Consider the following 26,106-nt stretch of genomic DNA (forward strand, 5'->3'; position numbering starts at 1 on the left):
AATAACTTTTTCTAATAACTGAAAATAATATTTATAGCTAATTAATTTAGTTAACTTTTTAATAACTCATTTCTAATAACCGATTTCTTTAATCTTTGCCATGATGACAGTAAATATTTTACTAGAAATTTATCATAATAATAGTAGTTAATTAAACAAGTTAGGTTAATTAGGCAATTCACTGTATAACAGTGGTTTGTTCTGTATACAATCAAAAAAATAATGCTTAAGAGGATTAATAATATTTACCGTAAATGTTTTTTTTTAATTAAAAATTGCTTTTAAATAAAACAAATAAGACTTTATCTAGAAAAAAACATTATATAGGAAATACTGTGAAAAACGTCTTGCTCTGTTAAATATCACTTGAGAAATATTTGAAAAAGAATAAATATTGCAAAGGAGGGCGAATCATTTTGTCCTCAACTGTACATGCTTTTAAAAAGATAAAAGACAAATACTAATTAAACCATTGCACAATTTAATACTGAAACACATTTTCATAAAGCTTGCTCAAAGATATCCGAAAATAAGCAAAATATTAAACATCAAAATAAAATCCTCCATTGCATTAGCGACGATCATAAATAACAAGATCCCTGAAATCATTGAAATCCATGTTTGATACAATTGAAACGCACGATTCTGGACACCCTGGATCCATTTTATGAAAGTCCATCGTCATCCAAACTAATAACCCACAAATACTGAGAAAATACAAAGCAGCTGTCATCAAATCCCGACTAAGCTTTAGAACTGTACACGTTATTCTTTGTAACATTAATCTGGGTTATGTGTGTTGTTAAGGGCTTGCATATTTACACAGAAATGATTTGTTCGGAGAACTCAGAGCAGGAAATCATCATTTAAATAACAGCTGAGAGAGACGTCACGGGCACAGCAGTTTTCTACACATCCTATAGTGACCTCGCGTAGGCTTTCACTTGACGGGAGTGTGTACCTGTTAAAGTGCCACAGCGTGTCTAAAATCAAGCAATGCGTAAAAAGATCATAAATAAATTTTAAAATGCAAATAAAACAAGCACTCACACATGCACGCACGCTCACACAGTCTCTCACACACACCAAGGTAAAATGAAAGAGCACTGCAACAAGCATTTCAGTTACAACTACAGTGGCAAATGGAATCATGGAGTGACGTTGGGTGAAATCTCCACACCTTCTGTGCAACATTTACAGAGACAAACGCATACATGTGGATATGGAACGTGGTGTGTTTACATGTGATCATGAGAGCAGGTCCACTGGAAATTCTGGGAAAGCCGTCGAGCTCCTCTTGAAGAATTTCCCACATGTCAGTAGCTGGCCACAAAGTCCAGAGGCACACAGAACCAGTGGAGAAGTTCATCTCCCATCATGCCATGCTCTCCCTCTCTTCTGATGGTCCGTTCGACACTTTCTTCACTTTCTTAAGACCCTCTCCTATGGCTGTTGAGGTCATTGCCCTGAAATCAAAGAGACGAGCAACATTAGTAAAGCAAGAAATCGCAGACGTGCTCAAGTGTTATATCATGTTTGGCGATACTGCACTGATTCTCGAAAAAAATGGTGGCAATATTTATTTATTTGCTTGTTTACATGCAAGATTACTAGCAAACTGCTTGTGTAGATCAGAGCTCAACAACAAGGACTACCCGATTACAGATCTGAAATATAAAATCTTCACAGGGCTCCCACTTCTGGCTAAACACACAAGTCCCTGACTTTAGCTAATTAAAAATTTAATTTCAAAGCATACAATGAGCAGAAAACTCCATTTGCAAGCTTTTTTTCTTATCCACATTTTAGTTTAGTACAAAACAATAATTTCAACTAACAAAACTATCACATTAATTAATTAATTCACACATAAAACCCATCTTTTACCATGTGTTGTCACATCACATTGGTAAAGCCTGAAACACTGCTGGACTGGAAATTTGATTAATATACCTTATTTAATTTCAATCGTCTTATCAATCTATTCAATTAGCCTTTAACACCGAGTTAACCATTAAAATACTATTGATTTACATGCATCTAATAGTTTAAATTCATGACATTTGCAGAGGCAAGAAATTGCCCACCACGGCTTATCAACATTGTTGAAGTAGTCAGAAAGCTCATATGTGAGCCCAATGTAGGAGTGCATTAAATCAATGGAGTTAAACACAAACATATAGCTATATTCTTAACCACAACACACACTTTCAGTATTAATCCACACAGTGGCAAAAGCTGAACTATTTTGAAACTTGACTGCCGCACGTGTGTAGGAACAGCTGACCATGGCCATAGCAACGACAAACGGCAGTGAATCGCAAGCTCATGAATAGGTTTAAATCCTTAAAGAAAGCAATATGAGAATATAAAGAGTTAACCAGATACAGTACAAGCTGCGTGGAGCAGTTACAAGTAACAAAACACAATTAAATACACATTTTGCAAGCTAGAGAAAACAAGGAGGCAACCATTTTAATCACACTTACTTATATTAGTCGAATTGACGGAAAAACTTATTTTGTGAACTGTGTACTGATAAATTTCTTGTCAATCGATGACAAAGCCCCATACATCAATCAATTTGGCTAACAAATCCCCTATTGTAAGTGTGTGGATTGCTAAAGCACTTGTCAAGATGACACAAGGCTGGGCTATAATGCTGAGGTATTTTTGCAAAAATAACCTTTGAGCTCTGACTCTTCGCAGCCTCATCTTTGGGCAGAGAAAATAACACCAACTTTCCCTTACACTTCAGTGTACCACATCTTCTCATATGATTCAGCTAGGATCTGCTACAGTGTTTGTTTTCTTTTTCTTACTACAATGATTAAGGCACATGCAACAAATGGGCAGGGCTTGAGTTCTGTATCGACGGAAAACTTCAACACGCAGTTTTCAGTTTTGCCTTTTTACAATGCGAGATAGGACGGTACTGAATGTGTACCTTATTCAATGGTACTGTATGTGATTTGTTAAATTTAAAAAAATTTTTTTTGGTTGTTTTGGTTTCCTTAGTAGTTAAGATGCTTTTACACTATACTGTATGTTTTAGAAAAGATGTCTACAATACATGGTGAGAAGCATAGCCCTAGACTGCAAATATAAGAATCAAGTTCTTTAGCCTGTATAGTGCCCTATTTAATTACGTTGAGGTAAAAAGAATGTTCGGTTTCTAAATCCTTTAGCTTTATTTAGACTCTGAAAAAAAATCTCAAAATATGCAAAGCGCAAACAAATAAATTGATTAAACACAGACTGTGATGGCATTCGTTAAAACAACACAGCACAAGACACTTTTAATAAAAGCTAATCAAATGTCTCTCATTCTGAACAGTAAACGCTTTCATAACAGAAAAGGGCTTTGTCTGTAGATACACATTCAATTCTATCAGCATTCACTTATGCTACTAATATAGACAGTAATTTAAAAATATGTTTTAAATTATAATTAGCTGGCTAATGTTATAGCTACATTCCACATTTTTAAATGTAACTGGTATGACTGTATGACCAGTGAGACTATCTATCCAAGCTCACCTCAAGATTTCAGGGTGTTTGCTGACGTTGAGCAGAGACGTGCTTTGCGGTGTCTAAAACTACACAGCAAAGTGCTCTCTCCCATATTAGATAACTCAATAACAGATTTGACAAACTTTACATTTAGCATTTCTGTCTTCTTTTAACACAGTCTGTGAAGTGGTCACATTGTAGCCAAAGCTCTTAAAATTAAAATTTTCCTGGAATGTTCGCCTTAGTTAACAGCTTCAGGCTGGTGATTACATTATGATTGTTAGTTGACAAAGGAATAAAATGGTCCTAAAATGTAGCTTAACCATGACAAATGGGGAATACACATAAACAATGTCACAAAAACATAATATAGATAAATTTGAATTATAATGACAAACAAAAAGCATCCATGACATTTCATTTAACCAAAAACAGAAAAACTCCCTGACTTTTGTCTTGTGTGGACATGAAGGTATCTAAGCCTGTTTTGTACCACTGTTCTCAAGTGGTTAACCAAAACCAGGTCCACAAATAATTTCAGAGTGTCCCCATTTTCTGAGGAAAGCCCTTCAGCAATCTAGCATAAACTTATGTTTAATTCATAAAAGAGAGAATCTGTTTAAACACAAAAACAATAATATCTTTCTCTTAATCTTTCCTTCTCCTAATCTCAGAGAACAACTTTGCAACAAAAGTTTCAAAACAAATGTAATTAAATTGAGCATTCGCATTTTTCCTTTCTGAATCTTCTCCTGCCGAGCCGCAAATGTTTCAATCACCTCAACTAGGACCACATTTGCCTTCATTCTTTTCTAATTTTACACAAACAGTGCCTTATTTATATACAAGTATTTACATAAAAATGTTACTATGAGTTCACGGCGTAAGCATTCTGCATTAGAGGCAAACTGGACAGAATGTTCAGAGCTGATTTAGAGACTAAGTGAAAGCAACACACACACACACACACACACACACACACACACACACACACACACACACACACACACACACACACACACACACACACACACACACACACACACACACACGCGCACACACACACACACACACACACACACACACATACATCCATATACATACACGCTCTTGCTTTCATACTCTGCCCTTCTGTTCCTAATAATTACATGAGCACAGATTGGGCTGCATATGGCCACACTAGTAAAAGCAAAGCATTTATGGCTCAGATGCACCACTCATACAGTACGAGAACCTACTGTTTTTGAATCTACAAAACAATTACTCATTGGAGGTGCTCTTTAATTTGGTTCACAAAGTACACAGTATAATACAGTACATTGTATAATAAAGTACATTGTATTAAAGACGATCTTCCTTCCTGCTCAGTTGCTAAAGCATGGCACTAATAATGCCAAGGTTGTGGGTTTGAGTTCCAAGGAAAGCAAGGACTGAAGAAATATCTACCTTTAATGTAATCCACTTTAGATAAAAGCGTTTTTATATGCAATCCATAAGTACTGCTCCAAAACAGAAACCTAGCGGGCATCAACTTCAAGGTAACTTTCACCACATGGCCACAGACAACAGTACCAGTGTCTAGCATTTCTCTCAGCAAGAGCCTCAGACCACAAAGACAAAGCACTTAAATATACGTGTAAATATTAATGAGGAACCAAAAAAGGGTTTTCAGTGTCTTCATTGTGGCTTGGTAGAAGGATCTTTTTGATTCCCCAAAGAACCTTTCAGTCAAAAGTCTATTTTGTTTGTTTGTTTAAAGGGCCATGAAACCCCCTCGTTTCAGCAGGGTGTTTTCACACCTCTACTTTGGAAAAAGTCAGAAAAGTGGGCGTGTCCAGCTCTGTTTAGGGGGGAGTGTCGGAGGAACTAAAGTGGGATGGTGTGGGAGTGTCTATTTGGGCACGAGCGAGTTTCAGAGTCAAAATACACACCCACACAGACAGGAGAAAGTGATGGTGTTTAACCTACATGGACATCTGTAGTCGAATATTTGCCAAATTATTAAATGTTGGACTTTAACTGCAGTTTGGCTCTTTCATTCAGGGAATTCATTCATGCCCCTCGCCACAAACGCGATATTTAATTCGAGGAACTGCTCTACGCGTGTATTTTTCATGCAATGTTTGATACCGCACGGCGAATGAGAGAAAAAAAACTTCAGCATTTCCCGGAAACTTAGATGCACTCGGCAGGTAGCGTCAGAAAGCCACGTGTGTTATTCCGGTCACAAAATGCGGTGCTATGTTTGCACTCAGTGCAATAGTTAACTTAATTCGATACGAACACACTGAATAAACAAAGAGCACTGGTCGCTCACTTACCAAATCTGTAGAGACAGGACAATCACCAGCAACTAGAGCCGCGTCTTTATGAAGAGGAGACTAACGTTACAAGCGAATCCGGATTTCAGCTTTTGCAGATGAGAACAGCTCTCAGGTAAACAATGTTCCTCCTTAGACACGTAAGTTATTGTTGTCGAGCATCGCTTACAATGTTAATCCACACGTGATCCAGCTGAGCTCTCACAGAGAGAAAATAAAAACGAAACTTAATGGCAGCAAACTATAAAAGCAACACTTCACGCTTGTTTTGCCAACACAACGTGGCGTCTCTGTGGCGTAAACACGGTGACACTAATGAATATTAATGAAGTTGCACAATAGAGCGCGCTGATTGGTTTGAACCAAGCCTTACTCATGCATTAATGCAACACACTGTAAGACGTAATAAGACTCACTCTGGCACAGACGCCCAGTCTGCACGCTGGAATACAACGCTATTATGTCATGACCGTGACGCAGCTTCAAAAATTCGTTTCAAACAGGAAGTACGAATTTGCTTGAAATAACGCAAAAACAACCAATTTACACTTTTTAGTGAAATATAGGTGTCCTAATGGTGTTTTTAGCAGTGTGGGACACATATACGACTGTCAACAGCTCAAAAAATGTGTTTTGGTGTTTCGTGACCCTTTAAGGGCATAAAGAAGTTTGAAAAAGTTGAGTGAAGGTATACTGATATTGTATCTGTATCATGATGCAGTAGACAGGGTTTGTCAGTCTGTCATGCTGCTCCTAAACACATCATCGATTATAAGGTAAACAGAGCTATTTTCCAGTCTGTCGCCTGAGAAGCACCTCTGCATGTATTTACATTTTCTATTTGACATTGACAGACACTAAAAGGAACGGTGTTTAGAACCTCAAAAGACATGGTGTAACATTGTGACACTTCTTGTCCAGTGTGTGACCTCTCCAAGACTAATTGTAGTAATCGTACAGGTACGGATATATCTGCAGCAGCTCTATAACTCAACCCTCTAGTGCAGGGATGTCAAACTCAATTCCTGGAGGGCCGCAGCCCTGCACAGTTTAGTTCCAACCCTGCTCCAACACATCTACCTGTAGGTTTCAAATAAGCCTGAAGGACTTGATTAGTTTGATCAGGTGTGTTAAATTAGGGTTGGAACTAAACTGTGTAGGGCTGCGGCTCACCAGGAATTGAGTTTGACATCCCTGCTTTAGTGTATTAATGTGAATAACTTAGTGGTGTTGGATGTTGTTTCCCTGTCTGAATCCTATGGAAATAACACGTGTATCAAAAATGTTGAATTCCAGAACAGAACAATAATCACAGACTAAGTATTTGGCTGAATTTAGTTTGAAATTATGTAATTTTAGGTGTTGTTTGATTTTTTTTTTTATGTGTACAGCAGGGGCTTTAAGAATCTTTATTTTTAAGCGTGTATAGACTCAGTGGTCACTTTACTGAAAATGTCTGTTGGGCTTCTGGCAAACACAATAATGTGATGTAATAATAATAATCTGCAGCAATATCATGCATTTAAACAAACAGACAGTCAAAACAATCTAACAAAGTTTAAATGAAACATCAGAACATGAAAAATAGACAATTTTAGTCAGTTATTTTAAACCCTGGTGACCAGATTGCACATTTTGTCTCCCACATTTAATACACATTCACATCACAAGCTCATTAGGCAACGGCACCTTGAACTCAGATGAGTGTGTAACATATGGGACCGTTAGAAAAAAAGTGCAGATCAGTAGGGCACCAGAATCAGGATTAAAAACCCACTAATTTAAAAGACTTGTAAAGTGGCAAGGCTGTTGTTGCAGTAATAAAATCCAGTAAAAGGTAATTCATGGAAAGTTGATAAAAAAGCAACAGTATTTGAACCACCCGCTATGACTGAGGACTGCAGAAGAGGATGTCTGAATACATCAAACGATGAGCCGATGAGCTCTAGGAGCAGCAGAAGAGCACACATACTGATGATTAGAAAAAAGATACCTGCTCTGATAGGTATAGAATTAAGCTGCAAAATTCAAGTGGAAGGCTCAGATTTCGATGTAAACAGTAAGAAGGGCATTTATCCATCCTGCCTTGTGTTAACAGTTTAGGCTGCTGGTGGTTCAGTGGTCTGAGAGAGATTTTTTTGGCACACTTTAGACCCCTTAGGTATCCTGTGGCGTCTTAATGATGCTCAGTTGGTACAAAGTACAGTTTTGACCATGTCTTTCCCTTCATGAACACAGTGTATTCATCTTGTTTTGGCTACAACTAGCATAATAATGTGCCATATCACAAAGCTCAAATCATTTCTAAATGATTTCTCGGACATGACCATCAGCTTACTACACTCAAATGGCCTCTACAGTCACGAGACCTCAATCTAATAGAGCACTATTGGAATGTGCTGGAATACAAGATCTGCATCATAAAAATGAAGCCAACAAATCCGCAGCAACCATGTGATCCTATCATGCCAGTGTGGACAAAAAAAAGAAAAAAACACTGAGGTAAATCTCCAGCACTTTGTTGAACACATGCCACAGAATTAAGGGAAGGGGAGTGCAATCTGGAACTAGCAAGCTGTACCAATAAAGGAACTGGTGACTGCATATTAACCTCTGAGGTCAGGTCTGTATAATTCGTTAAATGAATATGACCCAACTGTTGCTCTCTTATTAAAACACACCAGAGATGTACATAATAATAATAATAATAATAATAATAATAATAACAATAATAATAATAAAGGCTTGGACCTAAACTCCGGATGCTCAAGCAAGCAAATAATGTTCTCTATTTTTTTTTTTGGTAACCATCATCCATCTTTTTGGTGTTCTTTGCGAGACTCAATGAGGGCAGCTGAATCAGGCCGCGCCCCAAGTCACCCCCCAAAAAAGTTTTGGGAAAATAGGCCACAAAAAAAAAAAAAGAAAAGAATTCACTCTGTCCATTCAGCTCGAGTAAAGCACGGTGTCCTGCACAAGGCAAACAGGAGAGATAATGTGGGAGGAGGAGGAGGAGAAGAAAACGGGGAAAGTGCAAGCAAGGAACAAGGACATTTGGAGTCACTGGGCTATTTTGGGAAGTGCCGGGATGGAGGGGGGGATTGGGTGTATAGAGCACATGCTGCCTGAGGGGACACTGAATGCGGGGTGAATGGGAGATGGGGACTTGGGGGAAGGAGGGGAGGATGGGGTTGTCAAGAAACAGAACAAGACTTGGACATCAGGGAGTGGAGAGAAACGCAATCCACGGAGATCTTAGTGAGAAAAATTGCAAGGATGGTAGAAATATGACAGCCTGTGCAGATGAAAAGATATGAAGGGAGAGATATTAAAACACAAAACATCACTTGACCTGATGAGGCCATCTAAAGAGAGAAATTGCCTTAAAATCCGCAGAAATTGAGCAGCATGGAAAGGAGAGTGTATTTTGGTGTGTGTGCTTGTGTGTGTAAATAAACAGGGCATGACAGGTGCTCTCGGTATGGGTATGTAATGAGGAAGAGTTTCCAGGTCTTCCAATCAGAAAGCACCCCTTTGGGCTTCTTCTAGGGCCATGCCAGGTGGCTGGATCATTGTAAGCCTGTCCGTGTGACCAGGTCACAGCTGGTAATGAAGCACAAGAGGGTCACGGTGTGTAGAAGAGCAAATGCACACACAAAAGATGCTTCCATTATTGTAAAAGATGGAAAATGAGAGGAAGCAGCATCGTTCTAAAGTGAGAGACGGTCTTATTTCATCTTGAGTGTCATCATCTGACATCACCAGCTCTCTGTGCTGTGAGTGAGTCATAACAGGAGAAACCAAACTGCCCTTGATCTTATGAGATAAAAGACTGAAGTACTTTGAAAACATCTCAAGGTGCAGACACTGAACTCTTTTCATTTCTATTCAAACTTATGTATTGTCACAGCCACTTTATGTTTCAACGCCAATGGAACTGATTTCCTGTGAATGTTTTCTGATTTCCTGGCAGTTTCAATTCATGAATACTGACCAAAATGTCGGCAATAGCTCATAATACAGCAAGTCAGTGCTTTAATACAAAAAAACAAGAATATGAGAGGAAAAGGTGGTTGATTAAATGACTCCTTCCTCTGAAAATTGATTATGAATCAATAAATTATTTGATTAATGATTTAAATTATGCAACATTATGAATTGGATAAAGCAGCATTTTTGAATGAAAGTTTTGTTTTTTGTTTTTAATCAATAACTTAGTGACATTTTTTAGCAGTTACTTGTTGCCACTTACTTGTAAAACAACGTAATTGTGTACAATCTTCTTTGATGAAGTCACTGTAGACATCAGCGTTTATATCAGAGCTCTAAACTTCTGTCCATGTACTAGGGGTTATTATAGTTTAAATTATTGTAAAACAAATATAAAGACACTATTTGGTTGAAAAGTCTGTTTGTGAAGCCATTTAATAATTATGCAAATTTTAACTGTACATTTTAATTGTATTCGTTAAAGTTTTATTAGAAAATATAATGAAGGCTCTTTCATTTAAAAAAAAATCATTTAAATCATCAACATAATTTAAAAATAATACATTTATAGTATAAATAGGTGTGTGAATTGACCTTTTGTTAAAATTAATCATGAAATACAAGCATGAAAAAATATTGATTTGCCTCATATTGCAAGTTTTTCTTGACAATCTCCAGAAAATTGTCAAGTGAAAATTAAGCCTAAAATCACGTAATTACCTATAGGTATATAACTAGAAGAGTAACAGAGCAATACACTCTAAAACTACACTACAAACTACTGTATTTTTGATTATGATAATATACTAAAATAATACACAAGTAAACAACATAAGAACACTTGCCACATGAAATGAATATGGGCTTTGACACAAGCAGCTTTGTAAATGAGAATAATTTCTTACACATCGTCCATCTCCATGTCTTCATCCTCCACAGACAACAGCAGGTAAGGGTTGTAGGAGGCTGGCCGGAACTTGTGTCCAGTTAAGAAGAAGAAGGTCAGAGTGGCCAGCTCATTCATCAACTATCAACAGACAATAAAAACACAAAAATTCAACTTGCATGTTTGCACCTCGAGTATATGAGTAATTAATCTATTTTTATGTAAAAAAATGTCTATAATTGTTTAGCATGTAAAGTTTCACAATCTAATTTCGAGGAGCATGTGATATGATTGATCGCAGCTAGTCTCTTACGCGCAATCAATAGTAAGCCAATAAGATTATTCCAAACTCACTATAAACAGCCCATCTAGCATTACTCTCTTATTTTCATTTTTGAACAATCCCCCATCCACCTCATCTCCCTCTTTTCATCAGGGGGAGTTCTCGAAAACTAGCCAATCCTGTACTCCCATATACAGTATGCTCATTGACCAGGTGGGAGACCTGGGATCAATTATCTCCGAGCTCAGGGTTCTCTCCCGGGACAACACGAAAGTGTACACACTTGAAAAGGTAATTTGTTATCCAGAGTATGAAGACTGCTACATTTTAGCTACAAAATAAATCTATGACTCTTACAAGAGCATATTTAAGCATGCTTACTAGAGCATGTTACTAGTCTGCTCAAGGCTTTATTTATGAAGTGAACTACTGGAAAAAAAAACTAAATAAGAAAAAATAAATACACAATTGGCCTAATACACAATTTTAAAAAAGTTTTTCCTTCATGGCACAAGAACACTGGCCAATTCAGATGCAGGTGGACTCGTAAAAAGAGAACTAAACCGGACATCAGTTGGTAGAAAAAAGCAAATGTCACGTTTTCAGCCTCGGTTTCATTGTAAAACAGTTATACGTTACCAATAGACCGTAATTAATTTCTATCTGAAGAGATTGATAGGTACAGTATATTCATGCTTATAAAACAGGTCTTTTCTGTATGTCACTCACCTGGTAAAGCCACTTCCACTGGAAAGGAACAATGACCTTGATGAGACTGGCAATGATGCGGGTGAAATAAATATAGCATACAATCTGCAACACAGAAAAACATATTAAGAAGAAATAAAAGTGAGATAATTTGATCATATCAAATAAATAAAATCAATCAATCCATTAATCAATCAATCAATCAATCAATCAATAAATAGACAAAACTAACAAAAATTAAGCTTTATTATAAAAAATTATTTTTTTATATAAAAAGGAAGACTATTTAAGTCACTAATTAAATAATTCTATGTAAATGTGACATTGATTTTCTGAACTTGCTTCCATAAAAGCATTATTAAAAAATACTGCTGATATGCATGCAAGTACAAATCAATGAATTAAAATGTTTCTACAACAATTAAACAAATGATAAAACTGAACTGACGTCATCGCAGTAAAAACACTTTATTAACTTTATTAACTCAACAATTTTGACTTTTTATCTCGAGTTCATATCACAGAAAATCTCTTATAAGATCAGAGTTGCAAGATATACAAATCAGTTATGTGAAATAACCCAAAAAAGCAATATGTGAAACAATCACGGAGATTAAGAAAAAATTAAGACCTGAGCTTTTTCATCCAACTCGGAGTTTACAACTTTTCATCTCTCAATTCTGAGTTTATACTTCATAATCTTTTTTTTTATCAGAATTCTCAATATTTCCCTGCAATTGTGATGTAGTAAGTACTTCTTTTCTTTTTAAATCGAGAGTAAAAAAACAAAAACACTATTCATAATAATATCTAGACCATCATAATTACATGCACTTGAAGAGAAAGTGTAACCATGGAATTAATAAACCTAATTAAAAAGTCATAGTATTCTGGCCTGTTTAGATCTGAGATTCAGGGGCGTGTTCTGGTGAATACTTACCATCACATAGTAGTGCCTAAATAGTTTCAGTTGAGCCAGATTGATGGCAGCTAAAAAAAAGGAAAAAAAAGGCCAGACATTAGGATTAAAACAGAGCGGGAGAGGGGATGAGCTGTCCTTTTACCTTTCATGCTTCAATTACTGTGCTTCTCGCTCCTGCTGTGAAAATTGTTAAAAATCAGAAAGCAATCAAAGTCTACATCTTCTCACCCTGCGAGGGACGGCCAGAAGATGAAAAGATGAAATGTGATAGGCAGCAATAAAACAGTGATTATTTGAGAGGGAAAAAAGAATGGTGATTGTCTGGAGGGAATATTTGCTATCCCACGTAAGATTATATGAAGTCATAATTATTCACCAACGCAACATATAATGGTGCTAAAGTATACAATATATACTGGTCAAATGTTAGGGGTCAGTAAGATTTTTTTTTTTGGAGATATTTATTTTATATTTTAGAATATTATAGAAGAGACCTACTCTGCTCACCATAGCTGCAATTATTTGATCCACAATACACTAAATACTTCAATTTTGATGAAACTGATTAATAGAAACTTATATAAAAAAAGGAATTTATTTGATTTATTTGAGAGCAGTGAAATTTGAAATGTTCACAGTGTCTGATAATATTTTTGGCGAAAGTCTTATTTGTTTTATTTCGGCTAGAATAAAAGCAGTTTTTATTTTAAACACCTTTTTTTGTTCAAAATTATTAGCCCCTTTATGCTAATTTTTTTCGATAGAGAACAAACCATTATTATACAATTATCATTATCTCTCTCTCTCTCTCTCTCTCTCTCTCTCTCTCTCTATATATATATATATATATATATATATATATATATATATATATATATATATATATATATATATATATATAAATAAATATAATTTTTTTTTAATCTCTAACAATTTATCGGTCCTTTGTTAATAAAAGAAAACACATTAAAGCTACACTGTAAAAAGAATTGCTGTAAAATTGACTATTACTAGCAATTTTGGTTGCAACTGTACGTGTAAATATGTATTTACAGTGCACTTGTAAACTTTACCAGTAATACTGTAAAATTGCTAGTAATACTGTAAAATTCACAACATTGTAAATCAACAAGTACAACTGTGCTGTAGTTTTACAGTACAAAAGTAATTATTAATTTACAGTGCACTTCCAAAACTTGCCAGTAATACTGTACATTTTACAGCAATTTTTACAGTGTATACTTTCAAATAGCATTAGCAAAGTTGCACAAAAATATGAAGCATTTACCACACTGACAATTACAATAAATGTTTTAGTCCAGCATCTCATCCTATTAAAGGGCACCTATGATGAAAATCAACTTTTGTAAGCTGTTTGGAAGTGTAAGTGTGTGTAGGTATAGTTTGATATTCTCATATTGGAGTGATATAAACCCAAAAAGCCTCTTTTTTTAATTTAATGATATTAAAATACAACCCAAATCCCAGTGATTTTGAGACCCATCGCAACGTGTCGTAGGAGTGCGATTTTTCTCCACCCACCGAATTGATTGACAGGCACCATGTCTCCATAATAACACACGTCCACAGAACATTTTTTGCAATGAAACTGGAATTAAAACATGTTACAACTCTCTCTGTTATCATCTGCACCTCAATTAATTGTATATGTTTAAAATAGTTATAAAACAAGAGCATATTTGTAGTAAAGAAAGTAAAATTGGCATGTAATTCTTAACCGTTATAATTACCATGGCTGCTTGGTGTCAGTAAACGCGCATATATATCTGTGTGCGTGCACTGCAAATGGCATTTGTGTGTGACTCATCATTTCAGAAAAGCTTGAATAAACTGCACCACATATAAATCAAATAAACTTACTTGGTATTTTTGACTAGTTACCTTATTTCAGCTTCATACGTGTCTATCGCAATCACTGACTGCTGTTTATCTGACGTAACACATAAGAAGCAAACACGCATATGGGCAGGAAAAAACAGCTCATTTGGATTTAAAGCCACAGGCTACAAAATGGGCAGATTCTACACTATATATAAAAAGACACTCAAACTTTAGACACTTCGACTCCACAGTAATATCTTACATCTTGTAAAAGGAGTAAAAAGGGGCCCTTTAAAATGTCTTTTGAAGGATAATGTGACAGTAAAGAATGGGGTAATGTTGATGGAACATCTGCCAAACCACCCAGAAAATAAATTACATTTTTAAACTGCATTTAATAAGAAATTGTTACTGCTTTCAATCAAATAAATGCAGTGTTGGTGAGCAGAGTAGGCTTCTTGTAAAACATTCGAAAAATCTCTCATCGCATACTTTTACCAGTAGTATAAGTTCCCTCACATTGTGCCTAAATATTACCACTATTCTAACTTAGAGAGAGTCCTTTTTCTGCAGTGGCAAAAATTGGGACACAAACAGTGGAGCTATGGGAATAACCTGCTTCATTTTGAGTGCTGATCTCGTTCACACACACACCTGCTCTTGTTCATACTGCCTCTAATGCTGGTAAGAAGAAGTTAAGCATGCTAGCTTGTTGGAAATAGACATCCTTAGGGATCACATCAAAGATATGAAATAAAGACAGCATGCATTTATTCCAGACCACCAACTGAAAATCATTTCAGCAAACATCACTACTGCAAAAGCACAGAGCACAGCAGGAAGTTGTCATCAAAACATGCACACCTCTCTCCATTAAGAGTTTTCTTTTTCTTAGCAGTAGGTTAAGGGTTTTAAATGTAGATTTTTCAAAAGGACTGACCTAATTATTTCTGCTATGTTAATAAAGAAGAGTCAATTTGAATGAAAACAAAAATTCAAAAAGTTAATGAATACATTTAGTGTAGTGATGCACACATGAAAACAGGTATACATAGCCAAAAAAAAAAAAAAATCACTGTGTTATTTCCTATATTTTCATCAATCGGTGAAGTTTTATCCTTGCCACGGTCGCCACTGGCTTGTTTGGTTTGGCGTGCATCATTGGATTTGCTCTTCAGTGTTTGGACTTTCAGCAGTGTAATTTAAACTAGACTGAACTGAACTTAAACTCTGAAACTGGAGCGATGCAGTTTCAATTTACTAGAACTTCTACACTCATAGGCCACTTTATTAGGTACATCTTACTAGAACTTACTAGTTGGACTGACTTTTGCCTTCAGAACAATCTTAATCATTCGTGGCACAGATTCAACGAGATACTGGAAACATTCCTCAGAGATTTTGGTCAGTGGCGTAGCGCAAAATGCGGAGGCCCCCCTGCAGGGATCACCGACGGGGCCCCCAGTCGAAGGTGTGGGGGGGGGGGGGGGGTGCTTATACAGAGATATACACATATATCTATGATCGGGAGTTTTCCTGGATGTTAGTATGCAATTTTTTTTAATGAAAATTATAATTTTACATCACTTTTCTACATTGATGGATCAGTGACCGCACGGGCATTCCTGACATAAAGCTTGTGTTTGCGTGTACAGAAATGTACTATTCACCCTCGCTGTTAAATTTGATCTAATCATGTCCTGAAACACAGCTCCTCTTCTGCTTTCACTTCTCATACTGACGGAGGGAGCGATTAGTTTGTGAATGAATCTCCGTTATGAACGACTCTTTCACTAGCCGACATTAATACAAGTTTCTGGCAGCGCGGCATCTCGTTGTCATATTTATTTTGCATTGTTTGCTGATTTTATTCAACAAAACTAGCATAAGCCGAGTATTTAGTGCGAGTTGGAGCTGCTTTGCCTTATGGTGAATGCAGTGAGTGACTGTTATCATCAATAACGTTACCTGTTTAGCACAAAGTTCAGAACACATACAAAAACAGATAAAAACTTAATCTGACCTATGAAATGTTCTGCCTTTGTGCTTTGTTTTCTTTGTTTGCTCGTTACTACACTCGTAGACAGCGCTAAAGTCCCGCATCTTCACGTAATAACACTGTCCTGACTAGTGCGGTTGAATGACATTTGTCCGGGAAGCACTGTACCAATGTGGCGGCGCTATTGACGCATGCTCAGGGTCCTTATGCGATATCTAGTGTATATATCTATGTCACAAATTGAGGAGCGGGGAAAATAGGCGGGGTGGATCGACAACGCGGGGAATTCTTCACAAACTAAGGAGCGATCACAAACCGAAAGCCGCGAAGTCATTCATTTTTTAACGAGAACCGGAGGCGAGAAACAGCAGCGCGTCTTCATTGGCTATGACGCGGTTCGGCGGCAAGCAATCAGAATGAAGTAGTCCACCGCTTGAGAGGTGTTCAGAGCACACAGACCTGTGAACTTTGGTTCCGACCACAGTTGTTCCCAAGAGTTTGATTATTGCGGTTCCTGAATTCTCAGTTATTGAAAATCGCGACGACGCGGGGCCCCCCCGCGGTGCGTGCCCTGCGGGCCCGTCCGCTACGCCACTGATTTTGGTCCATATTGACATGATAGCATCACAGTTCCTGCAGATTTGTCGGCTGCGCATCCATGATGCATATCTCCCGTTCCACAAAATCCCAAAGGTGCTCTATTGGATTGAGTTCTGGTGACTGGAGGCCATTTGAGTACAATGAACTCATTGTCATGTTCAAAAAACTAATAAGAGATGATTCATGCTTTAGGACATGCTGCTTTATCCTGCTGGAAGTAGCCATTAGAAGATGAGTACACTGTGGTCATAAAGAGAGGGACATGATAAGCAACAATACTCAGGTATGCTGTGCCTAATTGGTACTAATGGTGTGCCAAGAAAATATCCTCTACACCAATAAGCCACCACCAACAACAACTGTTGACAAGGCAGGATAGATCTATGCTTTCATGCTTTTAATGCCAAATTCTGACCCTACCATCCCAATGTCACAGCAGAAATGAAGAATCATCAGACTAGTTAACGTTTTTCCAATCTTCTATTGTCCCATTTTGGTGAGCCTGTACAAATTGTAGCCTCAGTTTACTGTTCTTAGCTGACAGTAGTGGCACCCGGTGTGGTCTTCTGCTGCTGTAGCCCAACTGTCTCAAGGTTCGACTTGTTGTACGTTCAGAGATGCTTTTCTGTTAAAAAAGGTTGTAACTTGTGCTTATTTAAGTTGCTGTTGCCTTTCAATCAGCTCGAACCAGTCTGGCCATTCTCCTTTGACCTCTGGCATGAACTAGGCATATGCACCCACAGAACTCGCTGGATATTTTCTCTTTTTCGGACCATTCTCTGTAAATCCAGAAAATGGTTGTGTGTGAAAATCCTAGTAGATCAGCAGTTTCTGAAATACTCAGACCAGGCCGTCTGGCACCAACAATTATGCCACGTTCACTTCAAAGTCACTTAAATCTCCTTTTTCCCCCATTCTGATGCTCTGTTTGAAAATATGATTTTTTTTGCTTCATTATGCAAAATAATGATAACATTTCTACCAAATTTAAATAAAAAATATGTCATTTAGACCATAAAATGACAATTGGTCAAAATAACAAAAAAAAGGAAATGTTGTCAGCAAACACAATACCAGTGTTTTATTTTTAGTTAAAAAGCCATGTTTAGGAAATCAATAGGTGGAAAGCAGTTAAGAAAGCAATACTGGGTGGAATGACACTGATTTTCAAATCACAACAACTGAAAATGTTACTTAAGACCAACTTCCATTTTCTAAAAGACGAAATGCTAATACTTCCAAAGTTTTGAATGGCAGTCTAAACACAGAAGTGCTTGAACACAAAAGAAACACAGGATTGAGGACAAAGAATAATGAATAAACAATCATCCTATTATCCTTAGACACTGTATTTGAAAACAACTTCCAAAGCAGCATAACTATTTAAGTCAAAACCATCACAAAAATGAGACATGAAGTGGAGAACTTCTGCATTTTCTTCCCAGATAGGGGTATTTGCAGAAATCCCTTACTGAAGGGTCAAATATTTCTAACCATTCTGTGGATTTGTGGGTAGGATAAAGTCATAGCACAGGCTGGTTTCTCTGAGCTATGACATTTACAAGCTGCCTGGCATCTGCTGTCACAACAGGCAATAGAGCACAGTGGCACAGCACATGTCAGAGAGAAAGAGAGAAAATCTAGCAGAATCTGCTTTTCACAACAATCTATCGGGCAACGATAGAGAAATACTACGTGTGCTGTATAAGAAAGCAATAAGACCTAAGAAGCTGTGGTTTACAGTCAATTTGAAACAGCCAAGGGGCGTTATTAGGAATGGCACAGAATACTTGATGCGTCCTTAGCTTTTAGAAAATGGTTATTACATATACATTACAATGTTTTACAGAAAAAAAATATATCATTACATTATAAAATTTTATTTTACTTGAAAATACAAAAGATTGTGTGATTTGTGTGATTTGTTTTTTTTTGTTTTTTTTTTTGATGGCACTTTATTGCATGTTGAATGTTACAATCACAAAAACAAGTGCACTACTACAAGATGTTATGTAACAATATACCTCATTTTCATATTCTAGCCTTTTTATATATTTTATTTATATAATATTTTTTTATATAAATATCAAATTTGTTTACAATGCGATGCAGTCAAAAATTTGAGTGCACCTAACTTTTGTGCTAGTGCACCAAAAAAAAAAAAAAATAAATAAATAAAAACAATAATGTAGTTAGTCTAAAGTTAGTCTAGAGCCATGATATGAGTATTATGTGACTTTTGGACACATCTATGCACTGCAGTGCTGAGCCAAAGAAACAGTTTTATTCATATTTTTAACTGTTGAACTACAGTCTAGGAGACTTTTAAAAATTAATTTAATTTTTCCCCTGGGATAGCACTAGTGCAACTTCAGAGTTTTTTTAGTCGCACAATTAAAAAATTAGGTCGCTCGTGCGAACAACCTTCATATAGGCCTGCATGTAGGTACTATGTTTGAAGTTGATGGTATAAGCTAAAGATACTTATTAAATAGCCATTACTAATCAAATCATTGATTAGTAATGGGGGGGCAGCCATTGACTTCCATTAGTATTTGGATGTCAATGGATGCTTTTTTCCAACATTCTTCAAAACATCTTGTTTTATGTTCAACAAAATAAAGAAATTCAGAATAGCTTAGAGCCACTTGAGTGTGAGTAAGCTTAGAGCCACTTGAGTGTGAGTAAATGGTGAGGAAATGTTCATTTTTGGGTAAACAATCATATAAGGGCTGTTTTCACCACAAAAAACAATATTGATAGGTATAATAATTACTATATTTGCATCCATGCCAGTGAACTGTTTGTTCTAAGCCTGTGTGTTGCTCTGTAAAAAGTAATTCACATGGATGTATATGATGTACTGCTGCATTCTGCAGACACCAAAGAACAAATAGACACTTGGAGTACATAAGATCTTTCAAAAGTGAGAGGAGTTGAGAGAATTCAAGTTATATCAGTTTTTCTTGTTTCTATCTAGCTGTAACCACTTTTAATAAATCATAACTGTGAACCTAGCACTGTTAACAGTTTACAATGTTGTCTACCACTTTAAAAGTGGAAGCCCTTAGTTTTTGAATACTGGAAGTGTTACACCATTTATCAACTGAAAACCAATTCTGACAGCAATTCCAAGATACTTTTCCTGTATATTATTATTTGTGGTACAGTTTCAGCCCAAGAAATATTTCTTGTCATTTCCACAGCTAAAATCAAATGTGCCTGATGAAAATATGATCCTTTATTTATTTATTTTTTGAATATTTAAATGTCTTCAGGTAACTTGTGACCATTTTAACGCAATCCTTCTGAATAAAAGTAGTTATTTCTTAAATGGAACAAATACAAGTGGGGGTTGTTTACTTTCCATTTCAGGCTTTACCATTTGGTTAACATCAGAGTTTGAAACTGATGTATTTTGGAAGGACTTTTATACTGTAACGACCAGAGATTTTGAATAGCACGAGGAGAACAGACAGATATGAGGACAGCGCAAACCCTTTAAATCATTTTAAAAGATTAAAAATACACATTTTCCACATTATTTCATTTTAAACGGATTAAACACTTTGACACATAAATCAGGTCTTTTACAGCTGGTCATAAAAAGCAACCTGAAAATGGTAGATATGATGAAAAAGTTTTATCTCAGACTGAGCTGTAGACCAGAAACAGTTTTGATAATGTTTCTTTGACATACCTTTGCCATCTGTCGCTGATGCCTCTTGTAAATGTCTAATGGACCTATCAGACAAAAGCAATTGCTTTTAGTCTTCGATTACTAAAGATAAAAAGCTAAACAAGCTGACCATTCACTTATATAATGCAGAAATCAGACTTCAGTCCATTAGTCTAGACAAGATATCATTTATGGCATAGAAAATTAAATATAGGCCACATCAAAAAGGACAAACACAGAGAGCACTTACCAGACCACAGGAAAGAGAATAGCACCGCAGCAGAGCAGATCCACCAGAAACAAGATCTCCATCCACAAACCATACTCACTGGAGCCCTCCTCTGTGGACTCGATAATAATGTATGCCACATTGGCCAGAACCTGAATTTAAAAAGCAAAATCAAATTATAACTGTTAAAATTAAAATGGAAAAATATATATTTAAAAAAAAATTGCAGCCATCGTCTAATACCTTGCAAAATGTGGTGAATGTGAAGAATTATGGAGTTAGATCTCAAAAATAAACATTTAAAAATAAACTTAGACATGCACAGCACAATTCACATTTACATAATCTAATTTGTACATCCAAAACACTTTCATAAATACAACACACAATTCACAAGTAAAAATCTTCACCAGATGAATTGTATTGGTGTATTAGTGTATTTATGAATCATGTTTTGAACTTACAAATTGGATTTGTGCATTTATGAATTGTGTTTAGCTAAAAAAAAATTAGATCTGTCTATTTATGAACCGTTTTTTGAACTTACAAATTAGATTTGTGCATTTATAAATCGTGTTTTGAAGTTACAAATTGGATTTGTGCATTTTTGAATCATGCATTTATTTGTGAATTAGATTTGTGTATTTATGAATCGTGTTTTGAGCTTATGAAATAGATTTGTGCACTTTGATTCGTGTTTTAAATTTGCAAATTGGATTTGTCTATTTTGAATTGTGTTTTGAACATGCAAATTAGACTTGTATATTTTTGAATTTGCGAATTGTTTTTTTTTTAATCATATTTTAAATTTATGATTTGTTTTTGTAAAGTTAACGAAACATGTTTTGAACTTGAATGAATTGGATTTTGTAAATGTGAATTGTGTTGTGGTTGTATGAATTCTATTTTGTAAATGTATTATTTTTGAGACTGATCTGGCTCCATAAGAATAGACCATTTTTTTCAAAAATTCTCCTAGTTTACAGCACATTGACTACTATGGGTCTATTTTACGCAAAGAGCAGCTCAATTAAATTTATGAATCACATATCAATCAATAGCAAAGGTTTGAAAATTGGCTAGTGTGGCAGGCAGGTGAATGTGGGAATAAGACAAATTTGTTGCGTCACAAAAGAAATTAAGGTTTGGTTATAAAAGTGAAAGCCAAATTTGAAGACTAGTCAATGTGTAAACCAAGGATAAACACTGGTAATAATTTTCAGGATGGAGGAATTTGTTCAAATTGAGACCAAAACTAGCAAACTTTATACTCAACAGAAAGCTCTGCTATTTGCACAGTGTTTTAAAACATGCTTTATTTTGTAATTCTACAAAATGACATAATTCACCTGCAGGGTGTTTTGTGACCTATATATAGTTTCAACAACTAGGGATTTTGAATTCATATTTCACACAGAGCATTTTGATAAAACACAACCAGATGCGGTACTGAAAAAAAGTTTTTAAGTCATAAAAAAAAAAAAAAAAAAAAAAAAACTGCACCTGTAGAGGAATGACGATCATGAAAACCTTCTTGTCTTTATCTGAAAGAATATGCTTGACAAAGGCCCAGCCAGTTCCTATTAAGGCTATAGTGATGAACAACAGCGCACCCTTCAGTCTGCACAAAATAAAACATTACAAAAGTCAAACATGCACTGGATGCTTTTTTTTTTTTTTTTTTTTTTTTTACAGATGAACAATACAAAAGTTTTTCCACCTAAAATACAAGTTCACTCACTAACACTTTCTAAATGTTACACTAAAAAAATGCAGAAATCTGTAACCTGATTAAAAGCAAGTTTCCTTAAAGGTCCCATGAAATAAAAAAATAATAAAAAGTTGTTATTATCTGTCTGTTCGTTTTAAAGATATCTATTAGCGAGTGTGCTCTAAAACAGTGATAGAATTCAGGTTTAAAAAAATCTAGAAAAATAAACTTAAAAGCTTGTGGTTTGTCACTTCCACCTAATCTGATCAGCGATTTTTTTCACATCACCTTTAACACCTTTAATATACTGTGAATAACCATAAATTTACTTTCTCAAGATTTCCTGCATGCCACTTCACTTTTAATGCTTTTTGTTGACATTACTACAGTGATGATGTTGAGTGGTTGTGTAAATACCTTCTTTATATTAGCAAGTTTCTCTGCTTGTGGGATAAGTTGTTTGTGATAAGTTAAACCACACTGAACTGAACTAAACCTAACTTCAACTCTGAAAACTGGACTGATACTGTTTCAATTTACTATAATCTTCTATGTGAAGCTGCTTTGACAAAATCTACATTGTAAGTGAATTGAATAAGTATTTGTTTGTCATGACTTATGGACTATTACAGTTGAAGTCAGAATTATTAGCCCCTCTGAATTATTAGCCGCAGTGTTTAATTTTTCCATTAATTTCTGTTTAATGAAGAGAATATTTTTTCAACACATTTCTAAACATAATAGTTTTAATAACTCATTTCTAATAACTGATTTATTTTATCTTTGCCATGATGACAATATTATGTTACTGGACATTTTAAGACACTTCTATACAGCTTAAAGTGACAATAAAAGGCTTAAAGGGGTGGTCCAGAATGTTATTTTTAAGGCTTGGTTGTGTTAATAAGATGCAAAGCAATGTGTGCTCATGTTTAACTTGAAGGAAATCGTGTTATTTTTTCATAAATCTCACTTTGATTATACACAGCTACTCAGCTAACATGAAAACGACTGTCATATTTCCTAGTTCCTCTAAAAGGCCCACCCTCAAGTGACTCTGATTGGTCATCATCATAATATGCTGTGATACGCCGATCGGCTTCACGTCACGCCCTGACAAGCACGCGCGTTTTGTGTAAACAGTCAGTCAGTCAGTCAACACGTGTCTGTAACGAGTGAAAATGGGATGCGGCTCCTTTAACTGTTTCTGTGCCTTTTAGTGTGTTTATGCGTGTATACGATGAAGTATTTGTAACACGAGAAGCGCATGTGCGCGGGAGAGATTTTTATTGTTCTTTTTCTCTCATGCTCGGATTAAGTTATTTTCTGTGGTGACAGAATAAAGCACAAGATGTGAGATGAGACCTTTGTGAGCCTGGATTGATTTGTTTTTGATGTTACACTCCAGTTGGGAAATCATTGCTGTATTTTTTTTAAATCAACGCGTTACAGGACGTCTTTCATGCATATGCGGAATATGCCTGTGTAAGTAACATGAATCGTTCACATATCTTTTGCGACTTTATTGTCCGAGTTGTAAAACGCATAGCATAGCTGCCTATAGAGAGAAATTCTGCCGTCTCACACAGAGAGACGCAGGTGCTGGCCAAGAGTGCGTGTATGTGTATGTGTGTGTGTGCGTTTACAGCCGTTTGATAAATATGGATTTGTAACGTTAGCTAAGTCGTTAGCGGTTACCATAATTTCCCGTTGTTTACATCTTTGCTACAACACACCGTTAAAGTTAGACACTGTACATGTCATGATCAATTTTAACAAATAAAAACACTTACAGGTCATGACTCAGAGTTCACAGCGTCTCCTTGCTCCATCTTTGAGAAGATTTTAACTGAATCCAGCACTGAACTGGGAGAGATTCTGGAAGCTGTGTTTTGTCAAATCATGCTTGCTATGTATTTTATAGTTCTCTGGAACATAATTAATATTGAACTGTAAGCACTTCTGTGTTTGGGTCGTGTCATTTGGAAGCCCAACAACAGAAACAGAACAGCTCTGTGGAAACAGCAGGATGGCATTTCTCTCTCTGCAGTAACGTTACAGCGCCTCTGGCCACGGCCTTTACCTGCGCAGTGTGGGATGCGCAATAACGAACTTTTGTGATCTCACAGGGGGCGGAAGTATTTTTTGTAGTCCCCAAAATTCGTTAATTGTAGGCGTTGCTAAGCTAACTCTGTACAAATCAAGGTCTCCCTTTGCATTAAACTTTGAATATTTTACATTCAGAGATGCTGTTTATGTTCACACAGCTACATTACACATCAACTGAAGTTTAAAATATAATATCGTAGTGGACCACCCCTTTAACTAGGTTAATAAGGTTAACTAGGCAGGTTAGGGTAAATAGGCAAGTTATTGAGTAACGATGGTTTGTTCTGTAGACTATCAAAGAAAATAGCTGAAAGGGCTAATTATTTTGACATTAAAATGGTGTTTAAAAAATTTAAAACTGCTTTTATTCTAGCTGAAATAAAACAAATAAGACTTTCTCCAGAAGACAAAAATATTATCAGACATACTGTGAAAATGTCCTTGCTCTGTTAAACATCATTTAGGAATTATATTAAAAAATATCAAATAAAATTCAAAAGAGGGCTAATAATTTTGACTTTAAATGTATACGTTTATATACGTTGGTTGCTAGTTTGTATATTTTGGGGTTTCCACAGAAAAAAAGTGTATGACATGCAGACTTCAGAATATCCAGTTGGAAGACATCAGACATCTTTAATATTATATATTTAGAGTTTATGCTTAATAAATAAGTTAACCATGCCTTGTGATTTATTGTAGGTACAGATATTAAAAGTTATGTAGTGTATTCCAGCCATAAGTTCAAATAAGTGTACATATGTGTTAATTAATTATTTTAATTGAAATTATGAACTAATTCCAATAACCAATTATATACATGTTAGAAACACTGGCTGAACCGATTAGAACTTACAAATGAGTAATGTAATAGACCACAGCCCAGGCTTCAATAGGAGATCCCTGATTGGAAATGTAGTAGTAATCAATCTGTAATATAGGAACAGAATTGTTAAAACAAGAACAACGTAATGCTATAACCGTAGTTGTTCAAAGACAAAAATGAAACTATATATTAATCATATTTCCACTAATTTGCTGAATTTTGTTACACATAAAAAAAACCATCTTTCAAGACTGACAAATAAACAAGCACGATTAAACTCACAGCATGGAAAATAAGGGAAAGCGACTTTGTAAATGGAAGAGCAGCCATCAACCAGTGAATCTTGTAAACATCAGCACTAGAACACAAAATAGAAGCACATTTAGAAATCTGCATTACCAATTTTATAATAAACAGTCAAAGACATGATTTTGCTGCTCTCTACTGGTCATTTATAGCATGTGTGCGTGAAGTCAGATATAACGCAC

At 35.8% G+C, this 26,106-nt stretch overlaps 1 protein-coding gene across 4 annotated transcripts in view; it reads right to left on the reverse strand.

Moving 5' to 3' along the window:
• Positions 1–464: 464 nt before the first annotated feature.
• The window catches only part of gpr107 (G protein-coupled receptor 107), a 32,946-nt gene continuing 7,304 nt past the window's right edge, over positions 465–26,106 (reverse strand). For 2 of the 4 annotated variants that reach the window (XM_009301549.5, NM_001080046.1), the window contains 9 exon segments: positions 25,901–25,976; positions 25,649–25,722; positions 22,476–22,593; positions 20,994–21,124; positions 20,765–20,808; positions 12,642–12,691; positions 11,723–11,806; positions 10,730–10,851; positions 465–1,466 (listed from right to left, as the gene is read on the reverse strand). In XM_009301549.5, the coding sequence (XP_009299824.1) occupies positions 1,376–1,466; positions 10,730–10,851; positions 11,723–11,806; positions 12,642–12,691; positions 20,765–20,808; positions 20,994–21,124; positions 22,476–22,593; positions 25,649–25,722; positions 25,901–25,976 (790 nt within the window). In that variant the 3' untranslated portion in view covers positions 465–1,375. 4 annotated transcript variants of the gene reach the window in all.

This window comes from Danio rerio, chromosome 5 (assembly GCF_049306965.1).
Source record: "Danio rerio strain Tuebingen ecotype United States chromosome 5, GRCz12tu, whole genome shotgun sequence".
Taxonomy (NCBI): Eukaryota; Metazoa; Chordata; class Actinopteri; order Cypriniformes; family Danionidae; genus Danio; species Danio rerio.